We start from the raw sequence: 13524 nt of genomic DNA, 5'->3' as shown, positions 1-13524 counted from the left end.
AGCTGGTGGCCGTAGTAGAAGGGAAGGGAACAGTGTCAGGGAGAGATGTCCCAAATGCAACAAGTCAAAGTAGAGGCGTGGGGCCCTGCATGGATGGCTTGCCCTTGTGGGAGGCTCCAGGCAGGCAAGGAAGAAGGATCCCTGTACAACCTCCAACCCCTGCTAGAGGGATTTAACATTTAAGGTTGGAGTACATCTTAAAGATTTCTTACCTATTTGAATAAGTTTCTGTGCAAGAGGGTTGCATGGATTTAACTAAATCCGTTTCTAAACTGGTTTAGTTAAATCAAAGCAGCTTCCTCATGTAAACGTGGTCTAGGTCAGAGTGGGTTATAACGAGCCTAACAGGTCAGTTGGCTAAACATCCAGGAGACAAAGATGAGGATTCAGTTGTAAACGCTTCTTGCAAGCAGCAGCAGCTGCACCACTTTCTTCACGGGTGCCTCCCCCCTTAGAGAAGCGCCTTCCCTTGGTCTATAAAGATCCCCTCTGTGGAAGTATTGCCCGTGGCTGAGATGCCCGGGCGCCGCTCCGGGTACCAGCCCTTCAGGCTGCCCGTCGCTCTCTCCCGGGCGTTCTGGCGGACGCTCTCCCAAGGGACAGCGCACGGGGCGGGTCAGAGACAGGCTCGCTCGGAACAGGTGGAGCGAGTCACGGGACCCTGGCAGGAGCCCCGCCCCTCTACCCGGGGTGGGCGGGGCGGCGGGAGGCCCAGCGTGATGTAACCATGGAGACGGCGCTAGTCCTTCCCTGCCCCGCCCCTTGTGGGGCCGAGCGGCTCGGGATTGGCCGGGGGGCGGGCGTTCGCCCTCTGCCCCCTGACCCTGCGCGGTGGCGGCTGCTGGTGGCCGTTTCCTGCTGGCCTGGCGGCGGCTGCTCGGGGCGGGCGGGAGGATGCGGCGCAGGTCTCGGCTGCTGCTCTGCTTCGCCTTCCTCTGGGTGCTGGGCATCGCCTACTACATGTACTCGGGGGGCAGCGCCGCGCTGGCCGGGGGCGGCAGGAAGGTGAGTGCGAGCCGGGGGGTGGCGGCTCCCCTCGGGGTGTCTCCCCGCCCCCGGGGCCGGGGCGGTCTGGTCCCCCCCTCCCGTGCAGGGATTCCCCGGCCATGTGGCCCGCTTCCCTGCCACGCAGCGCCGAGGCCGTTCCCCCCCCGAGCCCCTTCCCTCCCGTGGCGTGTGTGGGCTCCCCGCAGCCTCTCACTCCGCGGCGTGGCGACTTTCCCTTCCTCACAGCGCGCTGCTGGGGGCCCCTCGCACCCCCCTATGGTGTGTGTCCGGCGGGGGGGGGGCGGCGAGGGAATCGTCCCGTCTCCCGGGTTTCCCCTACAGTGTGCGGGCGGCTTTCCCCAGCCTCCCCTCTGCGCTGTCTCTTCTCCCCAAGCGGTGTGAGCCGGGGCTTTTCCCCTGCGGGAGGAGGGGATTCATTTCTTTTCTCCTCTGCCGCCTACGAAGAACAGCAGGGGAGGGGGTGGATAAAAGCTTATAAACGCCCCCCCCTGCACGTTTTAAAAGGCAGATGGTTTCTTTGTGGACTTCAGACTGGTTTCACCTCGTCATTGTATGAATCGCTCCTTCTCCAACTGCAACGAGCCACGTCCCAGGCTGTGGGAAAGTTTTGTATGGGAGGGTAGAGAATGGGGGCCGGGCTTGGGACAAAGAGGGAATGGGCAGGAAGAGATGTTCTGACTAGATATTCACCTTATGTAATTAACCAGTTGTTTCTTCCAACATCTCTTAAATATTATTTGGTCGGTAGCTGGGATCAATTCCCATATCTGTTTTCTTCTCATCTCCCTGGCTCCTCTTCTGCCACCCTTGCTTTTCCGTCTCTCCTTGGCAGTTGCAGAGCCTCTCCTAGTAATCCTCTTCTCCTTTTGTGTGTGTGGAAGAGGTTAATAATTCGGTTGTTCCACTTTTCAACCTAGAGAGGATAAATATAATTTTAATTACAGCAGTGGATATTTTTATTTCCCTGTCCCTTATTCTCCGTTTTTCTAAACCTTAGTTTATAATTGTGGGAATAAAGAAAAGCGCTAATGTGATTAAAAGGTTGATTTCCCCCCCCCCCCAGTTTGGTTTTGCAATGACTTTTTTTTCAAATGCCAGCTTAGCTTGAGCTGGTGCTCATCTCTTTTGTTTAATGGTTCAGTTAATAATGCTTTGAAACTGCCTGACTACATTAAATGACTTCTTAATTGTATCTAGTTATGTATTGTGACTTTTTAAATAAATATTTTACAATATATTGCAACACTTCATTGGTCATGGAAATAAATGCATGGAAATATCAGGCTTTGGTTAGGTACTTTTATAGTCCACTTTCATGTGGGTTCAAAGATCTTTAGACAATTTAAAATATGAAACTTTAATTTTTGTAGAGTCAAATTAACAAAATATTTAAAATAAGTTTTATGTTATTAAGACTAGCAAAGCCAGGAAGTTTTGAGTTTTGAAGAAGTTATGGGTAGGTATGGCAAAATTGTCAGAACCGTTTATCTTGTACATATGCTCATGTCATATCATGTAAAAAAAAACAAGCTAGGGTAATATTGTTTAGCTAGGAATTGGCCTTTTAAATCCAAACCTTAATTATTTTTGAAGTAGTGTTTCACAATTACAAGATGGGTCTGTATTTCCCATTAACATTGATTGGAGTCTGAGTTGTAGATGTGTAGCTATTTTCATGATAGAAGTCTGATGAGGGACAGATCCTACAGTAAATCTTGAAGTAAAATAGTTAGTTCCATGACTAAGAGTTTGTAGCATCAGGGTCTGCATCTGAGTTAATGTTTTACCATGCTGTCTTTTCATAGTTCAAAATGAATTTACTATACCGTTTACTGAAATAAAACTTTAATGTTGTAACTAAATATTAATGTATAACTGTAAATACAAACTCTCATTCTCCTTAAACAGATACAGGGGGCTCATAACAGAAATAGGTCTAGCATGTGATGGAATTAGGGCAGTGGTCTTAAAAAGCTCTTTGTTAAGGGTCCATACAAGTATATTTAGTAAGTAAAAATAGGCTGCTCATAGTACATAATGGAGCCTGGGAAAGTCAGCTAAGACAAAAATCTTAATATTTAGAGAAATTACTATCAAGGGAAAGATATTTGACACGTTATTTAACTGTATTAATATTGACGGCTGTGATGTTGATCCTTTTTTGCACATTTCATGACCAGTTATCATTCCATACAAAATTCAGTAAGTCTGAAGAGTTGAGAGAGTTACAGCAAAGAGAAGCTGAAAAATGAGGAGAGTTAATAAACATGGACAGGGTCTTAGCACTGCAAGACTAAAGACTTAAAATATGCAAAACTAAAGTAATGCCTGGTACAGAGGAAAATAGGTATTTGGGGTCATAAGAAACAAGTGGGGGAAATTAATAGTCGTACATAGATTGGTGATTTAGGGGTCTATTTTCTGTCAGTGAAGCATAAAATTTAATCCCAACCCTTAGAATGGTTTAGTGAATGTAAGTAGAGGAAGAGGTGTGTGAATGTAATTGCTTTTGAAATATCAGTAAAAGATTAATTGACTTAAAATGTCAGATCCTGAAATAAAGCAAAAACACACTCTTAGCTTTATGAATAGAAATTCTGCTGTGGTGAATTTCTTGGTCTAGATGACTCTGTAGTCCTGACTGCTCTCAAACTATTTCAGTACGGCAAAAGCACAGAAGAGTCTCTTGTGGAATAGCAGTTTTAGTAGACTGAATTCTTGGCTTGCTCAGTCTACAAATTACAGAACTAGGAAAAGGATGGTTCATAATTATATAATTAAAAGTTAGGATACAAATTACTCAGATTTCATTCATACCAAGAACATATGCTTATATTAGGATGACAAAGTAGACATCTAGGGAACATGTACTGTAAGGTGATGAGGTCAAACAATTCCCACTGACTTCAGTATCCTTATTGATTATTTGTGTAATTATAGCTTAGGGGCCCTAGTCATAGACCAGGACTCTATTGTGCTAGGTGATGTACAAAGCAGAACAAAAAGACAGTCCCTGCCCAAAGGGTTCACAATCCAAGTATGAGATGAGACAACTGAAGTATATAGGTCAGGCATGGGCAACCTTTGGCACCTGGTCCGCCAGGGTAAGCCTCCATTGGCCTGGAATGGCCAGTGGGAGCTGCGATTCCCTGCCGCATCCACAGGTTTGGCCAAACAAACTGGCCTGGCCTATCAGGGGGCTTACCCTGGCTGGTCATGTGCCAAAGGTTGCCAATCCCTGATATAAACAGATGGAGGAGTACAAGTAAACAGTGAAACAGTATTGGTTAGCATGATAGACAGCGGTCTGTACACAGCCTAACTTGTCAGGTCTTTTTTGTAGAAGACAGCCCTTAGGAGGGATTCGAATGTGACTAATGAAGTAGCTTTGTGGGTGTTTATAGGACGTGTCTCCCAAGGATATGGAGCAGCCTGGGAGAAAGCACGACTTTGATGCTGCTCAGTATGGTGCATGATTGGGCCCATCGAGTAACCAGGACTTTAGTTTTTTCCCTTATTAGAATTGTCTGACATCGTTAATTTGTGTTTCTGTTTCTTTGGTTCTCCATTTGCAGTCTTTCAGTGCTTGCACTGGCTTATAAAGAATGTGTGTAGGTAGTAGTGTATACTTTAATTGAATTAAGCTATTTGGGTTCTATATAAGTAATGTGCTAAATAATGATGAGCATCAAAAACATAAACATGGTATATCAGAAACACAAACTTTGTAGTATTTTGGGGGATGGTAAACAATTGTTGCCTTTTATGATGTGGATGTTTGATTACTTACTGTTTAAAAAGTAGCATACTTCTGTGTTTTATTTAGCACTCTTTTGCCAGCTAGTTCTGCCTATTCATTCTCATTCAGAACAAATAAACTTTCATGACCGTTCTCATTTTCAAAGCAGGAAGATACATCTGTTGGAGCTACAGAATGGTACGCTGATTATTACTCAGGTAATATTTTACAGGAACAGTCATTTTCTGCTCAAGTTAATGTGTACGTGTAAGGCAATCATAAAAAGACTGTTACCCAAACATATTAGGATTTCCCTGGCTGATTGCTTGTCTTTCTACAGCTGTGGAAGAGAATGGGTCTATCAGGCCAGAAGCTCCCCCCTTTCCCCCCCTCCAAAGAGCAGCAGTTGGAGGGTCCCTCATTATTTTCACCTAAAGAGCCTCTGATAATTGGGTGGGGGGGGGCCACTACACTTCCTAATTCTACTTGCGTTTCTCAGCTTATCATATGGGTAACTCTGCAGGGTCGTCTTAAAGGTCAAACTAAAAAAACTTGTAAAATGGTTCCAAGATCTGTTAATCTCTGTTATTCCAGGATGTTTGTGGTCTAGTAAAGTTGGGTGGATTCACAATTATAATTAGCTGAGCCATAGGGAAGCAGGCTATTCCTGAGCTGGTTGTGTGACTCCTCTCTACAGTTCTCTCCCCCACTCCCTATCTTTTTTTCCTGTTCTGGTTTTCTGAAATGGACAGATTCTTGATAGGTTGGTTTACCATGGAGCAAGCAGAAAAGGAATGACTCGAAGGAAAAGGTGATGCCTTAACTCAAGAGTATATCTGTTGATTAAAAGTAAATCAAGATCAGGGGATAGGGTGCTTCTATGGTAGCTCAAGGATGACAGGACTTTAGCGTTGTGCCCATTAGCAAATGCAGCATATCTTTATAATGCAGTTTTGTTTTTTTTTAAACCAGGATGTTAAGTAAAATAGTGTTAAATGAAACACATATAACAAGTATGAAGGAGAGAATGAGAACTACATACAGAGTTATGACATTTCAAATTCATTTTTGTAGGTTTAAGTGGAAACAAAAGGAAATGTTTTTGTCTAGTTTTTCAGTTATTGTAGTCTTAGATGTTACTTTTGTCAGCAAAATAAAACTTCCTGATAAGTGGCATTTTTAATTGACAGTGTCCCTATAGAGGCCCTGGGCTGTTCTGGGGAAAACTTATTTTAAAAAAAGTATATCTGCAGGGAGCCTTCTCAACTTGGCCTCTGTTGCTTGTGTGTGAGGATATGTGTAACCCATTACACCCATTTTATAACTTGAGGATTCTGAACATACAGCCACACAGGGAGTTTGAGTTTAGGCTGCTATCATTTGAAATAATATTAACTCCTTATACTATGTGGTTTTGGATTTAGTTTGTTAGTATCTCAGTGTTAGGATAATTTGGCTATTCTTAATCTTGAACAGGTACCTTAACTAGTTCTGTATGGCTCTTCGCTCTTCTTGAGTTCTTAACTTTCTAGAAAGAGCATGGAACTAGAAGACAAATGATGCTCCTCTCTGTTTTGGAGGTAATATTGGTGGATATTTTTAGTAAAAGTCATGGACAAAACAGAAAATTGATGGAAAGAGTGACTTGTCCCTAACTTAATAAAAATATCTCTCACAAAATGGGGATCTGTGGCTCGCCACACTACTTCAAGAGGGGCAGCTGCAGGGACTAAGAGCTGCCTGTAGCAGCTGGGGGCTGCAGGGTACCCCTGCTGCCTGCATCTCCGGGTGTCTCTCACTGCCTACAGGAGCTGGAGCTCAGGGTTCACCACCACTGATGAGGGCTAGGAGCTGCCACAGTGGCATGGAGCTCGGGGGTTCCCTACTGCCACTGTTGGCCCAGAGCTCGGAGGTTCCCCAGCTGGGAGCTTGGTGGAGCTTCGTGACCGCAGCGTCACCCTCTGGCATCAGGGAGCTCCAGGGAGAGGTTGCCTGCAGCATTGCCCCCTAGCAGCAGGGAGCTCAGGAGGTTCCCCCACCGCTTGTGGTGGCAGGCGGTTGCGGGGGCCACCGGAGGTGGCAGCGGTACTCCACAACTTCCTGCCTCAGTGGATGGCAGGGGATCTTGCAGCTTCCAGCAGCCTCCGTGACTTCAGCCTGCAGTGGTTGGAAGTCACTCATTCCATGACTGTCATGATTAAATCGAATCCATAGTAATAGGTCATGTGTTGTTGTTTTTTTTCTTGCAATTTGCAGTTCTTCGTTTAGAAGGGAATTGTGTTATTTAATTACTGTGCCACCAAGGCTTTTCTTCTTTCACTGCAGTACATAAGTCTTTTGAAAATGTAGTTATATGTATTTTCTGTTTATTAAAGTCTCATTTTACAGAATTATTTTAGTATGCTTAGACACTGAGTCATTTTTGTCAGTCAGTGGTAGTTTTAGTCAGTCACCCTCATGGAATTTGTCTTGTGTGAAACTAGGTTCACTTGCAGTGACAGGCAAGAATTACGTAATAGGCTCTTTCCCTGTTTCCTCGGTACTCTTTGAGGTGATATTTTGATGGGAAACCTCACATTTGCATGGGGAGGTAGTGGGAAACTGATATTTAGCTGCAAGACACCTGTTGCTTTTGTTCTTCAGTTTAGTAATTGTCTTTGGTCTCAGTGCTGATGATACCACTCTTGAGTTAAGTATGGTCGATGTGTAGGGAGAATTGTCTAGTGGTTAGATCAGAGAACTGAGGAAACAAGACTGATTCTATCCATAGGTCTTCCATGAACATGGTGTATCATCTTGAGCAAGTCTCTTAGACTGCCTGTCTTTTAGTCTCCATTTTGCATGGCTATTGTGAGGTTTAATGGTTGTAATTCTCAAAGTATTATTCCATATTCCACTTTGATTTGCTGCTTCACTATGGTTTCTGTATACATCAACTTTAAAACTGTAGTGACGTTGCTCTTAGTATTTAGGGTTCTTCTGTGAATGGAAATGGCGCTGTGGAGTGATGCGGTTTAAAAAGTGTAGAGAATGAATGATGTGAGGCATAAGCACTATGCCTGTTTCGGTTTCTTGACAGTCATGCATTACAAGATTTAGTGTAAACACCATCCATGCTCATAAGGTGTGCCAACTCCTTCCAAAAATACTGTTTGATTTCTGATGCCTGTCTATAATACAAATATGATGGCAGTTTTTTTTCTATTGAATCTTTTGCTTTTATCCCTACAAAATGCACTTCTTTCCCATCTGCACTGTCAACTACTTTCCTCATATTAAGGTATTCTCACTTAAAGATTTAGGTTGGACATTAGGAAAAACTTTCTAACTGTCAGGGTAGTTAAGCAATAGAATAAATTGCCTAGGGAAGTTGTGGAATTTCCATCACTGGAGATTTTTAACATAAGAACAGTCATACTGGTTCAGACCAAAGGTCCGTCAAGCCTAGTATCCTGTCCTCTGACAGTGACCAATGGCAGGTGCCCCAAAGGGAATGAACAGACAGGTTATCATCAAGTGATCCATGCCGGGTCACACAATCCCAGCTTCTGGCAAACAGAGGCTAGGGTCATCATTCCTGTGCATCCTGGCTAGTAGGTCCTTCGGTGGCTATCTTCCGTGAATCTATCTAGCTCTCTTTTGAACCCTGTAATAGTATTTGCCTTCACTACACCCTCTGGCATGGAGTTCCAGAGGTTGACAGTGCGTTGTGTGGAAAAAATATTTTGTTTGTTTTAAACATGCTACCTATTTATTCCTGCGCATAATACAAGAACAGGGGGCCACCAAATGAAATTAGTAACACTTCCTTATTTACTTTCTCTATACCACCTATGATTTTATAGACTTCTGTCATATCCTCCCTTAGTCGTCTCTTTTCCCAGCTGAAAAGTCCCAGTCTTATTAATCTCTCCTCATATGGAAGCCGTTCTATACCGCTGGTAATTTTTGTTACGCTTTTCTGAACCTTTTCCAATTCCAGTATATCTTTTTTGAGATGGGGCGATCACATCTGCACGCGGTATTCAAGGTGTGGGTGTACCATGGATTTGTACAGAGGCAATATGATATTTTCTGTCTTATTATCTGTCCCTTTCTTGATGATTCCCAGCATTCTGTTTGCTTTTTTGATTGCTGCTTCATGTTGACTGGATGATTTCAGAGAACTCTCCGCAGTGACTCTAAGATCTCTTTCTTGAGTTGTAACAGCTGATTTAGACTCTCTCATTGTATATGTATAGTTGGGATTAAGTTTTCCAATTAATTTAAGAACTACCTGCATACAGAAACTCTACTACTCAATGTACACTTTTATCAAAACATGGTCATTCTGTGTGACTAATTTTTCTTGTAATATTTTGATACACTTTTGCACAAACACCTTCATGTAACTTGAAAAAAATGAGCAAAAAGCCCCCTACAGTATGCATGGGGGGCAAGCATTGGCAAGAAATTGAATAGATTCTTGATTCCCTGTTGCACCATGTACCAGAGGTGCTTGAAATACAAAGGATTCAGTTGCGGAAAGGTTATACAAAGGAATGGTACAAAGCTAACGTTATGAGAGAACTGGACTTGACATAACCATGGGCATGTTGTGCACCTAGCCACCAAGCTGGAAGTGAGGACACCAGAGTCAGGAAAATTCTGGCCTTGGCTTAGGTAGATAGAACAAAAAACATCCGCACAATTGCGGTGTTACTAAGATAGATAAAGTGAAAGGATAGGGTCATAGGGAGTGGGAATAGCTGACCTTGGTCTGGCTACCTGTGTTTGTAAGTTTCTTGCTGAAGTTGCTTTGCTGATAAGTAGAATAATGAATTATTTGCTGTTACTTGGGAGATTCTAATTAGAGGCTGTTATGAGTTATGTGCTTGGTCCAGAGAGAACCTATAAAGAGTTTAGTTAGAGAGTGTACTTTGGAGAAGTTTGGATTTTCTATGAACTAGGAGGCTGGCATCAAACTCCCCAGTGGCTGGGAGAAAGGCTGGCCACCGGAACCCTGCTGCTTAATCACTAGGCATCACCTCAAATTTTGGGTAACTTTGTTTGGGCTGCTTCTACATTGCTTGTTTTGATGTGTGATTTGTACTCCAGTAAAAGCAAGGATTTTTGAGTGGAAGCACTCTTGTGTGTACAAATCGGATAGAGGTGCTGTGTCCCCCACTAATTTATTTTCTGACACCACCTGAAAAACAGAGATTAGCTAGCATAGCTTTGGGTTGAGATAATCCCAGGTAACAAATGGTGTTACGTATGACTCCTCAGACAGATGACTTGATCAAATAATATCTATTTCCTCATTGTATGAGGTTCCTTATATTTAGCCACTTGAAAATAATCAGTACAACTGAAATTATTTTTGGCTGCTAAAATAAACTGTTGTGATCTCTTAGTCCTGTTTGTTTAAGAGCAGGCTGTAAGTACACTTTCAGCATGATGCAAGAACTACAAGGATTGTTAATGGAGTGGTGGCCAGTTTTTGATTCTTTGCTTCTGTTAAGATGATTGGAAAAATCTAAACACTTAATAATGTACATTGAGACTGGCTGCTTTAATGCCTTGGTAAAGTGATGGAAATTTTACTTCTTATTAACCAGTTTGATTTGGCATCAAGTTGTTGCCATCTGATGGTGTGTTGGCATAAATCAATGGTTTTCAGCCTGTGATCCGTGAACCACTGGGGGTCTGCAGACTGTCTAAGATTTCCAAAGAGGTCTGCACACCTATTAAAAATTTTTTAGGGGTCTGTAAATGAAAAAAGGTTGAAACCCATTGGCCTAAGTGATCAAATGTCTCTGTCCAGCTACACCTCTACCCTGATATAACATGAGAGCCAAAAAATCTCACCGTGTTATAGGTGAAACCAGAGGTGCAAGTAAGTAGGTACGGTGTACCGGCAAGACCTGGTATGCTGTGCCGGACTGGACTGGCTTTCCTGGCGGTGATTTAAAGGGCTCAGTGCTCCAGCTGCTGCGGGAAGCCCCAGACCCTTAAAATCATTACTGGAGCTCTGGCAGTGGAGTTCGGGTGGCACTTTAAAGGGCCCGGGGCTCCCCGCTGCTTTACTGCATTATATCCAAATTCGTGTTATATCGGGTCATGTTATATTGGGGTAGAGGTGTATTAGTAAATATCTGTATCACGAAACCTCTACTACAACTGGCAGACTCAGCAGAAAGGACAAAGAGAGTTAATCTTTGGGTGAATTATCTTTTCATTGGCTAGCAAAGATTTCATCTGATTAGTGTTGGGGCACATTTGCCAGGCAGTGCAAAAGAGCCTGCGTTGTTGGCACTACCATTATATCTGTTCTGTCAAGAAGTGGACAATTTCAGTATTCAAGGCTGTCTACTCAGCATCTTTCATAATCAGTAAATTTGCTCAGTTTTTTACTGTGTGCCAGCTCCTAGATTTTGCCAGATGCAATTCTATAACATTGCATTGTATAAGCTGAGCAACTTCTGAAGTATGGGTCTCATTATATTGTTATAGAATTTTTCATGCTTGTGTTCTGAGAAGACTCTGTGTTAGGTTTTTTTAGGCTGTCACTTTGCCATGAAAATCCCATTGAGATGCAGTTTTTACAGTGTGATTAATTTTTAACAAATTGGCAACTGATTTAATTTGTGGAGCAGTTATTACCTATACTTAATACACTAATTGATACTTTTTTGAAGTTTTAATTAGGAAATGTTCTTTTTAGTTCCATCAGTTCAGCATTGGCTTTCTTTTGAAGTTTTCTGCACATGACAGCTAAATGACATAATAATAATTTTAACACATACAAAAAAGACCCTTTGTGAAATCTTTGGAATGGTTCTATCATTTACCAGATTCTTCAGAACTATTCTTAATACCTCCTTAAAAATGATAAATCAGTGTCAAAAAGGACCGATTACTTGTTGAACCATTTTTCTTCCTGTTGGATATATACAGAAATACTCTGCCTCCTGCCACAAAACCCCCTTTGGAAAAGATGGTATTGCTTAGGTCCATGGTAGACAGTACCATGTGAGTTAATGCCCTATGCCAGACTGTAGTTCAAAGCCAAAGACTTTAGCAGGGTTCCTAGGTAGTGGTGGCAGGCAAGACATTCGTAATTGTTAATTCATTAAAATTTCCTTTTTTAAATGAGAATTCAAATACAGTAGCCCCCTTGTTCTGATATTAAATTTAATTTTCTATGTTGCCCTCAAGTTTTCAGTTTTAAAATTTGTTACTTACATCATAGAAAGTGATTGGGGTAAAGGTGGATATTTTGGCAACTGGATAGGGGACATTTGGGTCTTTTGCCACTTGATTGTGAAATAAACATCTAGCTAATAAATTTTTACTAAAAGTGATCAGCATTGAAATAGCTAAGTGATGTTTACAATGTCATCTTCAGATTTCACATTTAAAGGTGATGTGCATATGGGTTGTTTGGGAGGGTGGAAGAGAAACTTGGGCGTGTGGCTCATTGCAGTAGAGTGGGGGGGGAAAACACATCTGAAACTTTCTTTTTTATGTGGCAACCTAGCATCAGAAATTCAGATACTTTCTAGGCCTCAAGACTTTTGACTGGAGAATTAGTGGTAACACAAGAGCCAAGAAAGTCAAAAGCGAGCAACTGAAGGGAATGGATGTTTAGACTCTTCAGATTTGTTTTTATTCTTAATGCTTGACTCTCCTGCAGTGACTGATATCTATGATATAGAAAGCTTTTGCAAACTTTTAGAACCTTAAGGTAAGGTGCTATGCCTCAAAAACATCCCCAAGACCTTGCAAAAATTCTTGAGCAAACTCAGGTAAGACCAGATTTGATGTTCCTAGTATTTCTGAGTTTAAAAACAATTAAGGCCTGAAAGGCATTGTTTCTATACAGTAAACATGTAAATAAAAGCACAAGCATAATTAAAAAAAAAATCATTGAGGTTACACTTAACCCATTGAGATGACTGGGATGGTTCATACATCTTAGGTTTGTTTCAGGCTGTTTGCAAAGGCAAGAACACAGCATTGTATTGGTTTACACTCATTGTGTCAATATTTTCAAGTAACTGAAATAGTGTATATTTTCCTAGAAATTTCTAAGATCTTGTCTAGTGCAGGGACTCTCTTGGAAAACTTCTCACCATTATGAACACTGGTTTAGCAATGATGGAAACTCCAGTAAAAAGGCTGCCAAAATTGTCTTTAGTACTGGTTTGACTATCATTATTTGTATTGCCTAGAACCCCAGTCCTTGTGCTAAACACTGTAAAAATCATAACAGACTTTCTATCCTGAAGAGCTTACGAAAAGGCTTGCTCCCAAAGGGGGTTACTGAAACAGTGATAAAAATGGTGTTGGCAGTTTGTGGTTCTGTCTACATTAGTTTTCAATGCTGCTGTGTCTAATTGCTGTTGTTTTTTTAAGAAATTCCCTAATTTAGTCACATCTTAATCAATTAACTAGGAAATTAGCTGTCAAAGTAGACCAGCAACCTATTTAGGTTCACGCAGGCGCTCAGGAAACCATCCAGGGAACATAGCGTCCGGCCCCCAACTTGCCAAGTGGAGCGCCTCTACCCCAGCCTGGACCCAGCTGCGGCCAGTGCACCCCTCTCCAAACCCAGGCCCTGCCAGACCTGTTGCGGCTCGAGCACTCCTCCCTGAACCTAGCCATGGTCCAGACCTTCAGGTGCCGGGGGAGGGGAGGTGCTTATTCTGCCGCCCCAGCCCCAGAGCCTCCATGGTGGGGAGAGGCACCTCTCCTTCCCCCCAGCCCAAGTGCTTCTGCGAGGGAGAGAGAGG

The 13524-nt window shown here is 42.6% G+C and overlaps 1 protein-coding gene across 2 annotated transcripts in view; it reads left to right on the top strand.

The window, feature by feature from the left end:
* The first annotated feature begins 844 nt into the window (after positions 1-844).
* The window catches only part of GALNT2 (polypeptide N-acetylgalactosaminyltransferase 2), a 161093-nt gene continuing 148413 nt past the window's right edge, over positions 845-13524 (top strand). For both annotated transcript variants that reach the window (XM_030556859.1, XM_030556860.1), the window contains exon 1: positions 845-1005. In XM_030556859.1, the coding sequence (XP_030412719.1) occupies positions 895-1005 (111 nt within the window). In that variant the 5' untranslated portion in view covers positions 845-894. The remainder of the gene's footprint in view (positions 1006-13524) is intronic.

Source organism: Gopherus evgoodei, chromosome 3 (genome assembly GCF_007399415.2).
Source record: "Gopherus evgoodei ecotype Sinaloan lineage chromosome 3, rGopEvg1_v1.p, whole genome shotgun sequence".
NCBI classification, from domain to species: domain Eukaryota; kingdom Metazoa; phylum Chordata; order Testudines; family Testudinidae; genus Gopherus; species Gopherus evgoodei.
This window is presented reverse-complemented; position numbering and strand designations above follow the sequence as displayed.